This window comes from Leptopilina boulardi, unplaced genomic scaffold, assembly GCF_019393585.1.
Source record: "Leptopilina boulardi isolate dan_hultmark-lab unplaced genomic scaffold, ZJU_Lbou_2.1 LbouV2_317, whole genome shotgun sequence".
Classification (NCBI taxonomy): Eukaryota; Metazoa; Arthropoda; class Insecta; order Hymenoptera; family Figitidae; genus Leptopilina; species Leptopilina boulardi.
The window spans coordinates 619,247-632,933 of record NW_026137882.1 but is presented as its reverse complement, the minus strand read 5'-3'; the positions used below and the strand labels follow the sequence as shown (position 1 = coordinate 632,933).

Here is a 13,687-nt window from a genome sequence, read left to right as displayed (position 1 = left end):
GCCGCAGGTGAAGGTTTGCGAGTGAAGACGAGAACTGTAAAACACGAGTGGAAATCATTTTCCTCCCGAGTTGCACATACTATTTTTTCTAACACACGTATACCGAAAGTACAAACGCGGTAGTGTGGAAAGTAACTTTCTCTTCCGCTCAGTGACGTCACCGGGAGGGAATGTAACTTTCCCTCCCGCTCGTCGGAAAAGACATACTTTTCTCCCGCTACACAGGTAAGAAATGGTGTACTTTCGGTGCGTGTGTTAGAAAAAAAAATTTTCATTCGGTCAGTCCCATAAAAAACGAATTTAATGTGTCGAAAATCGCATTTTTGGCTTTAATATTTATCAACTTTAAGGCCCAGATTTGAAAGATGATTGACAATCACGAGAAATCTATTTGTATCAAAAAATCGCTATCTCAAATAGTCAAAATTTGAATCATAATGATATCCTAGGGAGATCTTAGCGATATTTCTAGAATATTTTAACGATATACCAAGTTTATCCCAAGAATACCCCCACGATATCACTAGGATATCCCTGGAATATCTTCAGGATATCCCTAGAATATCCTCAGGATGTCTCTAGAAAATCCTCAGGATATCCCCAGGATATCCCAGAATATCTTCAGTATATCCCCAGGATATCCCAAAAATATCCTACGTAACGGCGGTTTGGATGTTCTGAGGATATCCTCAGGATATCCTATGGACGTTTTCAGGATATCTTAGGATATCCTATAGACGTTTTCAGGATATCCTACATTAGTTTAGGATATCCTGAGGATATCCTTTTGTTGTGAGGGTAAACACAGAAAAAGAAAAATAACCTAAAGTAAAGCCACATTAATATTATTTATGATGCAATTAAAAGTTAATTAATAATTGTTGCGATTAAATCGGGGCTTATCATCTAACCCTTTTTAGTTAAGACACTGTCCACGTCGAATTTTTCTTAACTTGAGTACTAAATATTGAAAAAAAGAGGTCATATATTGTTAAAGAGACTTCTATTAAATAAGAAATTTCGTCTTTTTCTCGTTTTTTCCCCACTTTAGTAGTCAATTTACTAAAAATACATATGAGTTTAACAAAAAGTGATACTCAAAGTTTCTTCGCGCAATAAAAAATATTAACATTGAAAAAATGATGACCTTCTTCGCTGAATATCATAATGACATTATTTCTTGTTATTTTTTACATAATTACACCGAATCAGTTATGATTACTGTTTGAAAATGAGCTCCATATAATAAATGATAAAATTCACTGATGTTCAGTACACAGAAAATTAAAAGGTATTAAAATAAGCTGCAACGCTTATTATTTTAATCCAATTTTGCTTATTTTAATACCAAAATGGATTAAAATAAGCAAAATTGGATTAAAATAAGAAGCGTTGCAGCTTATTTTAATGCCTTTTAATTTTCTGTGTAACTTTTGCGAAGTTTTTTTGTCACATATATTTTAAGTTTATTTTTTTAATAAATTAATGCGTCTTCAAACAGAAAAAAAGTCATTCAAAAATTCATCTAATATTGAGTTAATATTATATAACTTCAATATCTCGATGAACTTTGTTGAATAAATGAACGCGTAAAGAGTGTTACAGAATCGGAAAATTTCATCTTATGGGAGACATCATCTAACAATTTATAAAAACTTCGATTTTAATTAAAAATAATTTTTTAATCAAGAAGACTGAAATTTTTTAGAATAAGTTTACACCTTTCTGGGGAGATTTAAACCCCCAAAATCCCTCCCTTGCGTACGGGCCTGGCGAATGTATAAAATATGGTTGTGAAACCGGATTATGTGGATACAATCCTTGACTGCTGTTTTGTGATAAATTAGTAGGTATATTTGGAAACTCCGCGTGTCTGTAATATGTATTTTTAATTTTTTCCGTTGTTATTAAATTTATTATAAAACAATAAAAATTTCACAATTATTAACTATAAGGAACATACCTTTTGAAGGTTAAAAGTATTTAAATTAGTTTAAGTGACGTGAAAAGTTTTTGTAACCGATAGAAAAAGCGCTAGTGCGATAAACCAAAATAATCTTTCAGTCTCAACCTAGGCGATTCTGCCCTGTTTATAAATTAAATAAAATGCATTTTTTATCTTACAAACAATATACACATGACAGTTCAGTTTTAATTTTCATGAAATCGTGGTTTATTATTTACTTAAATTTCTTTCTTTTGAAATTAAACTACTCGCATTCTATATGTTCTTTAAGTCTTGCATTAAATATATCATTATAGATAAAAAAATTCAATTTTTTTTAAAGGTTTCCAAGATAATTAAAGGTTCTTTTTCTTCTTATTTTTCGCATGTGAGTCTAGAAGTGCAATAAAAAAATATATAATAAAAAGAAAAAATGTATGCATTGATATTACGCTTTTATAGGTGGACTGTTCGGGCCCACCGTGATAGTCGCGTGGCCAACAACGTCTATGTGGTTGTAATATATTCTACGGGGTCTGAAGTGAGAGACATTGGGTCCAACGAGACGATTCAAGCTGGACCCCAGATTCTGAATCGGATGCACTTTCCATGTTCATGAATATGATAATAGGCTAATGGTCGCTGTTCTCTGTTTAATTACTGAGAGTTTCTGTCTCCTCGTTCCACCATCCTTAGTTTCATACTACGCTTTCACTGCATAAAACCGCAAACCATTCATCTCAAGAAGCATGCGTGTGTCTTGTACTCCACTGCCAGTACACGGCTACCGTTTATATATAGTCGTAGATCTTACAGTCTTCGTTGCAAAGTTACACGATAATTTAAATATCTTTTAACAATGAAATCCACTTCAAAATTGTTTTTATATCAATGATTATATTTCTTAAAGTCTACATAAATAAAAAAAATTTCCCTCAAGGGATTTTCAAATTTAACAATTCCAATTTTAAGAATAGACAAAGAGTATACTTATGTTTTGCGTAGCGCATACCTTGTAAATAATTTAAAACTCAATATTTATTAAATATTGTGATAAGTAATTTTTACAAGACCTTTATACCGATATATTAGGATATTAAACATTTAAATTTAATTATTTGTAACTTAACCCTTTAACGCCTGCGTGACGTATATGTCCCACTTGCAAAAAACCCTGTAACTTTTTTAAATATTAATATTTTTTAATGCGGTTTCACTCATTTTCTTCAGTAGAGATCATAGGATCGAGAAAAAAATACAAGTAAGGATGAAAAAATTTTTAACATAAATAAATAACCGTAAGTTTATGCAAATCGCAAAAATCGTAAAAAAACCAGTTAGCCATTGAATACAAATCTGGTACCAATTTTGAAAAATTCAAAATGGCGCATCATAGATGGCGCCCTAAACATAGAAAAAATAACTTACGTTTCCCAAGTAGTAATAATAATTATCAATAAGTGGCATATGTTTTTAAGGGTTTTCGAGGTCGCTGATTACGAATATGATGTCAATTTGACAGTTAACAGCTGTCAACTTTTTTAAAATTCTATTATTTCAGATGAAAGTGACAGTATAGGGGTTTTTTGGGTCGCTGATTACGAATATGATGTTAGTTTCTCAAAATTCAAAATGGCAGATCTAATGTGACGAACGTGTTTCTCAAAAAATTTATTTAAGTTGAAGAAATTCACTACTCAAGATTTTTTGAAATATACTGAATATGAAACTAATGTCAGTTTTTAAAAATTCAAATCGATTATTCCAAAATAGTGAAAAAAATTCAAAACTTTATTTGAGATCGTAAATATTAATGTCTAAAAATTAATCAGCTGCTTATTATTTAAATTTTATTAATAACAATAATAACACACAACCCCTTCATCACAACACGCATGGAAGACTTGAGAAATATACGTCAGCCAGATCTCACTCGCACACTTTTTGCGAGAGAAAGAGAGAGCACATGGCTAATGCGCATGCTCAGCTACTTTGGTAGTTGAGTAGAATGCAGTGAAACTGGCACTTATCGTGCATGTTTTTCTGACATTTTCAGAAGCACTACTACAGCAAGATCGGTCTCCTTACTATTCCTCCGTGCGCACGCTTTACCTCGATACTTGATTAGCGCTTTGTTGACCTGTGTAGTCGCCAGGTATTAGCGCGCTTTACATTGTAATTGTACTTTCGTCCACAAGGTGGTGCAGGCGTGGTTAGGGTAAGTTCTCTCACAATCAAAACAAATTCAGAAGTTCTTTTCAGAGCTTTTCTTTTTCTTTCATAATTCCTTATTCTGTCCTATTATCAGGTATTTTCAGTTGTTTTTTTCCTGCAAACCTGCAAATCCAAGCAATTTTTAAAAAAATTTGCGCCATATTGGATCCGCCATTTTGAATTTTGAAAAACTAACATCGGATTCGTAATCGACGACCCCGAAATCCCCCGAGTACGGATTTTTAAGCAAATCCAAGCAATTTTTTTAAAAAATTCCACAGCGGAACCTTGCATGTTTTACAATAAAATGTCCGTTAGTCACCCTCGTCTCACTTTAACCTAAATACAAATCTTCTTTCTTCTTTTGAATATATAGTATCAAAATTGATATATTAGTCAATTCTATAAAATAAATTTATCAATTCTATGAAATAAATTTTTTTAGACATTAGAATAGAATGCAAAATATTTGAAAAGTACAATAAAAAAATTTCAAATTTTATTATAAATTCCGGATGAAAAGGATAATCCTATTGTTTTCGAAGAAATGCTAATGCAAGCGTTCTCTCATGAATTCAAGATTTCCAGATTAAACCCACACAGCTTAAATCAGTTCAGAGTCTATTTTCAAATGAAGGTAACTTAATTTTGAGTATAACTTTGATCTACAGCAAATCTGCTTTATTACATATTAGTTTACTCTTACAGGAATCTAGTTTGATTACGCCACATGTACATGTGACATACTACCCAATTTAAGTTGAAAAAGGGACACTCTCCATGCTACTCGTACTGTATTGATTATCAATTTTTTCGACGAGCACAAAGGGATTCATTAGTGTACTTGAGACACTAAATTGCACAATCGTGTTGAAAATATTTATCAAGTAACCAACATGTTTTCGAAAGGTTTTTCCCTAGTCTTTCGAATGGTGCAAAAATTTTTTAACAATTTTTTTGTCCTGTGTTATCTGGATTTTATTTAAAATTTTTAATTTTGTTAAAGTTTTTGTTCCTCGATAGCCTAATTTTTCTATCAAATGATAATTATACATATCATTTTATTCCTATTATATTTTTTGTTTTTTCGTTACAATAATTAGTAACAAGTGAAAAGTGTTACAATAGAGATACTGGGGAAGACCGGGGCGCATGATTATTCCTTAAAATTCAATTTCATAATTTTCAAGACATCGAAATTCTTCTTATCGAAATGTCATTTCACACAATTTTTATATTGCAAAATACCATTTAACATAATTTTTATTTTTTCAAAGAATCATTTATTCTAAATTTTAATTAATAGCCCAGTGGCAAAAAACCATGCTCGTTTTAAAAACGTTTTTAGAACGTTTCATGTCTGCCAAATAATGTTCTGAGACATTTTAAGAACATAGATGTTCAAATAATGTTCTAGAACATTATTTGGCAGACATGAAACGTTCTAAAAATGTTCTTAAAACGAACATGGTTTTTTGCCCACTGGGAGAATTATCAATTGACATAATATTTATTTTGCCGAAAACTTCTTTATCATAAACTTAATTCTTCCGAATAGTTATTTGTCCGAATTATTAATTCTCGGAATGATTACATAACCTGAAATTCATTCATACTAATCGCCATTTAATATAATTTGCATGTTTTCATTAAAAGAAATAGAGATTATGAAAAATTGTATATCGGCAAAACAAAATTTAGGACATTTAAATTTTCAGTGTTTTGTGAATTATATCAAATAGCAAATAGTGTCAGTGAATTTTAGGTTATGTGGATTTTAGAAAAATAACAATTATAACAAATAAAGTTTAGAAAATTGAAATTTATGTAAAATAATATTTCGAACCAATAAAAATTATACTAATTGGAAATGTGATTAGACGAAAAATCTAGATAATTGAAATTCTAACATTTAAAACTTCTAACCAATGGTCATTCGTCAAAATAAAAATTATGTTAAAAGGTAATTTGATTAATTAAAAATTAGAATAAATGATTATTCGAGAAAATAAAAATTATATTAAAAGTTATTTCAAAATATAAAAATTATGTGAAATGACATATCAAAAACATGCAAATTATATTAAATGGCGATTAGTATGAATGAAGACCCATATACGCAAGATTAAAAAAAATTTGAAAACTTAAAAAATGGGGGTAAATACCCAAAAAATGTGTCTTTAGGGTTTTCAGTATTTTTTTCTCCTTAACCCGTAATTGATTTTTTATTTATATCCAGTCTGCGAGCTGTTAGATTTAGTATACTAATAAAGAAAAAATATAAAAATGAATGAATAAATCAGGTTCTCACTTACATAAGTATCTATGTTTCGAAAATGTGGAACGTTGGAATTTAACAGAAGATATTTTTAATATATTTGCAGAACTTTTGGAGCAAAATGCGCAAAGTGCGGTAGAAGCGTAGGTGCGGGCGATTGGGTGAGGAGAGCTAGAGAAAGGGTTTACCATTTGGCTTGCTTTGCATGTGATGCCTGCTCACGCCAATTATCTACTGGTGAGCAATTCGCTCTTCTTGATGCACGGCTACTCTGCAAAGTTCACTATCTTGACGTTGTCGAAGGCAATAACACTTCATCTGATGGTAAGAAACTCTTAATAAAATTTTCAAATCATTCAGTAAAATGTGCGAAACATTAATACATTCTTACAATCAATTTTAGTTTACAAATTATAAAATGAAAAAAAAAAATCTAAAATACATAATGAACAATGAATTGAACTTCTTAGTGCTTTGTATTAAACAAACTTCCTGAAGTCGCAGACTCGTTTTTAGCAACATAATCCCTGCTCCAGTAGTAAATATATTTCAGTGTGCAGATCCAGTATTTTTGTAAACATGTCAATAAATCTTTTTATATCATTAGAATTTTGCGATGATAAAATTTTAATCCAGTACAATTTCTGATCAACATAGTCCGTCAACTCCTGAAAATATTTAAACTTTAGCGGCTCGAACCTGGGACAGTGTACCAGGATATGTCGTAAATTCTCTCTAAGGAAGTCACATGCTAAGCAGTGATTTAAAAAAGGAAGAGCTAATTTTTTTGTCATAGTATAAAAATTTTGAGAATTTATTAATTAGCCGAATTTAAGCAAAGAATCTTTTCGAGTTTAGGTCATTCTATTGATGAGGTAACTCTGCATGTCACTCAAGAGAGAAAGCTGATCTTTATTGCATATTTTTTAAATTGTTGTGTTTTTTATCTTAAAGCCACTTAGTTATATATTAAGAGAAGGAAATTTGACTACTGCTTTGAGGAGTCTCTCAGAATAAAATTCCTCTTCAATCAAATTAATTATATATTGTTTCTATAAGTGCCTGAAAACTGTTGATGGATCGATTTTCTGGATTGCTCTGACCAGAATCCTAGTTCATTATCAGAACTAGTAAGTTCTTCTACATACCTAATGAGAACGTTAATATTCAAAATTATTAAAATATTTTCAATACTGCTTATTCCCTCTTCCAACTGTTTCTAATAAACTTCTATTGGACCATTAACCTTTCCTTATATGAAGCAGCAGTTAACAACTTTGTTCATAGCTTTCAAGACACCTATGTAAGGAAAGATTAAAAAAACAAACAACCATTTTATAAATTTCAAAAAGTCTATCCTCCTAACTAATTTTTAACACGCATTACCTTCAAAACATTCGCCATAGTAATATTTGGCAATAATATTTAATTTTTTAAACCATATACACGCTTTTTCTTTTAGGAGCAATCCTTCCCAAAATAAGTATTTGACAAAGCCTTGCATTACGTGCAAATCGGGAATGATGCATTTTTCTTATACATTAGTCTCGTCACTTTCTTACAATGGAGGAGAATTGTACTGTATCAATTTATACTGTATTTCTTGTTTTTCTCGGTGTCAACAAATTTATCAAAATCTTTTCTCCAATCTCCGAATGTTTTTAACCTAAACGGATTTTCAGTTTCTGTATCACTATACTACTCCTAGATGCAGCAAGGATATGTGGCCAATGCTGTTTGTTGTCCAGTAATAATCAATAATAATTTTAAATCGCTGACAAACTTGAATATTATTGATTTCTGTTAGATCAAATAAAAGTACCACATTGTTGTAACTTTCTTTAATTTGAGGCACGATACAAAGAATTATAACTCTTTTAACACTAGACCCGATTTATAGAGTTTAAAAAATGCAGGGAAAAGATAATTTTATTCTGGTCTACAGAATAACCATATTTGACCAATGTATTGCGTTGATATTTGTTGAGGGTTATGATTAAATGAAAAGCAGTATTTTATATTAAAAGTATAAAAGTTTCTTGTAATTGAACCGAAAGAACATTAGCAGCACTCTGACAATCTCGAACGAGTGGCTAAAACCAACTGACTACCATGAAGCCCTTTGCCTATGACAGATCTGAGTGAACATCACTTGGTTTACTTGAGTCATAAAAATTGTACCACTGTCTAGGTCTAGACATTGGTTTTTTCCCTTAAATACATTCTTATTGCTCCTTCCTTTTACAATAGAGTTTATTTCTTTCTAAACTAATAAGGTTGAGTTTTCAATAACTCTTAAGAATATTACTTTAACAATATTAATGTATGGAGAATGCTCATAAGCAATGGCTTCCTTGATTTTACCCATACTTGAAAGTATAAGCGAAATCGTTTTTAAACTTGGCAAAAAACTTTTCCCATATTTTGCCCATAGTTCGCTTTCCACGAGGGTTATTATTAGCTCATAGCACCTACTCATAGGATTTCTTCATATAGGTTTGATTTTACAAAAGTGCAAAAGATTGTCTTAAAAACGTATGTATATAAAAGCTCTCAAAAATTTAGATTTTGTCACCGTATTTTCCTTAAATAGTACAAAAAATATCATCAAAAAATGCAATTTACTATAAAGGAGTCAACAGAATATTAAATTTTTTTTCTTAATGTCATTCTTATTGCGAATCGTTGTGAACTAGAGATTAATTAGTTCAGGAAACCAAAGTGGTCTGGGAAGTATCTAAACTATCATTCAAATATACGTGGACTACATTTAAAACTAGTTCCATAAAAAACTTAGTTGACAGATATATATAATTTTGAGTTAAATAAATTACCGGAAAATGTTTTTATTTTATATAATGTAATGTAACTAAGATACAATAATTTCTGCCCTAGAATGGAAAAACTGCGATGAATAGAAGCAAAGAAAAACTGTTTTTATTTAAAAATTCTACTCAGTGGATCATGTGTTGTAAATTTCTTGAGGAACGATATATAATACAAAGGAAAAGGAGTAAGGCACACTGTGAGGAGTGGTAAAGGTAAATCAGTTTAGCCAAAAACTCTACTGAAAATTTTCAAGTAGGAGCCGGTATATGATTTTACTTGGACTCTTTATATGTTTCTATGTAGAAATGCGTTGGGTATAGTCAATTGTTGTGCAATTGTTGGCTATTCAGCTATAACTTTCAATATAATAGATTTGCTTATAGTCAGAGTTTAATGTATCGTTCAAAAGATACATTTTTTTACAATATGCACGGAAAGAAAAATAAAACTCATAAATTATGAGTTAAGTAGAAACTACTTGAGTGTCACTAATAGTAGTATTCAAGTTAACGCAACATGGGTCTTAAGGAGTCACATAACTGGGGTTCACAGTTTTGACTGCTTGTATGCTACTACGGGAATCACTCAGGTAATTTCTACTTGGGTCGCAAGTTATTACTGATTTTATTTTTTCTCCATGCACCGTATTAATTGAATTTTTTTCTTTTTTTTAACTAACTCAATGGATAGCTTAACTCATTTTCTCCAATAAACAAACATGAAAATTAAAATAAACCATGCAAATTGTTTCGCACGTGCCATTTAAATAAAAAATAAAAATTTATTTTCATAATAATAAGATAATGAAGTAGCAGTTATCACAAGTATCAAAAAATTTAAGTGTGTGAATATATCAGGCACATGGACGGAGAAAACCTACACGGAAAGAATTTTGAGACATCACATGTGCTGCCTACCATACATCGTTTGTGCTTGAGTTATGCACGTGTGATGTGTATTACGGAGAAAAAAAGTTAAACGATTGAACGGTCACAACAGGGAAGTCTCTCCAGACTCGGTTTTCGGGTGGGCTTATTCTATTAAAACATGAGAATTTTTACAAAATGATTTGGTTTCAAAATCAGCACAAAACATTTGGATTAATTTTGTAGAAAGTGCAATGTACACAGGAAAAAATAAGTTTTGTTTCAAACCCGAAAAGAAGCTAGTTTCAATATGAGACACAAACTAGACTGATATAGTTTCTAACTCGCTCATAGAATAAGTCTTACTTTAAGCCTACTGTAGGGGCTAACAATAAGGTGCCTTTCGAAATAGAAAGTAGCCACAAGCGTCACATTTTTGGAATGGCGTCAGTGACACTTTACACTGTTGCACTTTCGTTGTACGTCTAGTTATAACTCAATAGTATCTAGAGCTCATGGGCTTGATTGAAGACTTTTAACGTCTCATTTCTAGCACATAAAATTTTGTATTGAGTCCAAGACCACAAAGGCTTGTTTTGAATCTAATAGAACTAAATATTTTTCATATTAATATCTCGTTTTTCATTTAGACCTCAACGGCTTATTTTTAGGCCATTATTTGTGATTAATATTAGTTATCGGCTACTTTCTAATCAAAATAAAAAATTAGACTATGTTCAGAGTAAGACTTTTTTCCCTGTGTATTAAAATTTTTATACACACGGAATCAATATAATTTGACAATTCCTTACAGCATGCTTGGCTTCAAGTAGATTTAGGTTTTACAAAAATGGTGACAAAATCGGATAGCGGCATTTCATTCCTCTTTATTTAAAGCTTAAAAAATCGTAAAGAGCAAAATCGTAGCTGACACTTTTTTCAAGTTATTGTTAAATTTGAAATTTTTACTTAAGTGGAGGTTCCGATTGCGGTCACCAATGTCAAGAAGCTATTAAAGGTAACTAAATTCTGCTCGGGTTATACCTTTAATATGATAAAATTGTTAACAATAAAGATTTTTACAAGAGATTAAACATGAAAAAATAAGGCAAAAAACGCAGTGTTTTAAAAAAACGCTATGAGTTTTTGATTTAGAATCAAAATTGCGCAAGTAAAATGCCCACCGTTTTCCCTATTTAAAAAACATTGTTTACTAGGTGCGCCATATTGGTCGCCATTTTGAAATTTTTTGAAAATGAAATATTTTTTTTTAAAATTCAAGAATGTACCTTTTTTTTAAAAAAAAACTACATTAATTAGTAATAACTATTTCCCACAAAAAATTGCCAAAGTTTGTGTTGATTTTGGCCTCCGAAATGGGAACCTTCCTTTATTCCTTGAATACACAATGCAATAAATACAAGATTACACAATAATAAATCGAACGGTAGTGAAACGTCTAATTGTTTATATGAAATTAGCCACAAAAGCAGATGTGAGTAACATTTTTGTTTTATATTGAAATACTTTTATTTACAATTTCTTGTCAGGTAGGTATTAAATAAAAATTACAAATTTAACAATAACTCGAAAAAAGGATCAGTTACGATTTTGGTCTTTACGATTTTGCAAAACCTAAATCTACTTGAAGCCAAGGGTGACAGAATACACAAATAATTAACGTTATGATCCTTAAAATTTTTCAAATAACATTTTAATTTATTTCAATATACTGGAAAAAAATCTTTATTTGTTCTACCCATGACTAACCGCACATATGATTAGATATCAAAGAAAGTAAATTATTTTAAAGAGAATGGAAAAAAGATAAAAAGAGAAGAAAGAATTTAAAAAAATTTTATTCTTTAAACAAATTAATCACAAACAATGAAAATCATTGCTTAAACAACACTGCCTGCCGTTAACCTGCTTTAAAACTCAACTAATTATTAAGTCTTTTATTTTGTTGTTATAAATATTGTCCTAAAATTTTTATGTATTTTTTCCAGAAATTATATTTACATTCCAGAATTTCAATATAAGAAGATAACCACTGCAAGAATGTTTGACTTGTACCTAATCAAAACTCTCTCCAAACTCTCTCCCACTTCTGATTGTTAATAAATTAGGATTTAAAGATAATTACTGACACAAAATAAAGACCAAATGAATAGTTTAAAAATAATTATAAGATTTTATGAATATTAACGTAATAATTAAACAGTATATTTAATAAAACTTAAGAAAGAACACGTGGGTGTAGAATATTCAAAAAGCTTTAACACATAACTTCAGCATTACCGATTAATAAGGAAACACTCTTTAACACTTACTAACTTTTACAAATAAAGTATATATCAGTTTATATCCTTTAAATAATGATTAACGATAATTCGCTTTTACAAGCCTAGTCGTTTTCATCTTCATCGATTTGATATCCACCTTTCCAAATATTCAATTGACTTATGTATATGAGCTGTTGTTTCGAAACCACGATGCTGATTTCTGGTCCTACAAAAACCATAAAAGGTTGAAGGCGAAGTTTTTTTTGGTAGAATTCGTCCCTTTTCTCTCTTAGTTTTTTATCCACATCAGAAGCATTCTGTAAAAAATGGTTAACGTTTAATTTTGAAATTACCTATCAAAAAGTATAAATTATTTTTTCACAATAATTAATTATTTATCAATACTTAATTTATATTACCTTAACATTCAAGATGAAACTTTCTTCAATTTCTGCAGCAGAGAATTTTTTATTTTTCTCCTTCTCTTTAACAGGAGCAACAGGAGCAGTTGTACCTTGGTTAGTTTTTCTTTTCTTGATTGTTGATCCGTATTTCATTTGTGTTGGAGTTATCATGGTCGATAATAAACGTAAAACCACAGCATCTTAAATGTCTGTAAAATTATTTATTAAAATTAACTTTTATTATTTGAAATACAAAAAATATTTTCAACATTACAATGAGGTAAATTTTGCTTACCTGTAGGCAGTTTCTCCACACCTAAGAGAAGAAGTTGGTTTTCTGGACATTTTGGCCTGCGATTTGTTTGCAATAATTGTAAAATTCGTTGACAAAATGGTCTCCAACTTGTTTCCAGTGCTAATGTTTTATTGGGATGAAGTTTATCGAAATCCAGCATTAACAAAAAAAAATAAATATAAAAATACGTATTAAATACAATACATTCACTTATCTCATCACTCTGGCAATACGATTATATATACGATAACCGCACCACAAATATTCCATACATGCTGTCAAAGGCAAGAAAAAGAAAAACCTTTTCATTTTAAAACAAACTTTATCCCAATTTATAAAACCTGTTCTTTCAGAAGAGTTTAGATCTAAAAATTTTGTGGATTGATTTTCATAAGTAAAATCGTTTTATCTGACTTAATATGGACAATAATAATAATAATAATAATAATAATAATAATAATAATAATTGTACCAATTCATAGCCTTTATTTACTGACAAACATTGAAATTTCATCATGTATTCTGCGATAGTCAAATTTTCAAAAAATAGTTTTCGATTACGCAAAGGAAA

At 30.1% G+C, this 13,687-nt stretch overlaps 1 protein-coding gene across 2 annotated transcripts in view; it reads left to right on the top strand.

The window, feature by feature from the left end:
- The window catches only part of LOC127284040 (LIM/homeobox protein Awh-like), a 59,422-nt gene that overhangs the window by 23,988 nt on the left and 21,747 nt on the right, over positions 1–13,687 (top strand). For both annotated transcript variants that reach the window (XR_007843428.1, XM_051309321.1), the window contains exon 3: positions 6,544–6,761. Coding sequence is in view for 1 of the 2 variants with exons in the window: in XM_051309321.1 (XP_051165278.1) it covers positions 6,544–6,761 (218 nt within the window). In the remaining variant the exon portion in view is untranslated. The remainder of the gene's footprint in view (positions 1–6,543; positions 6,762–13,687) is intronic.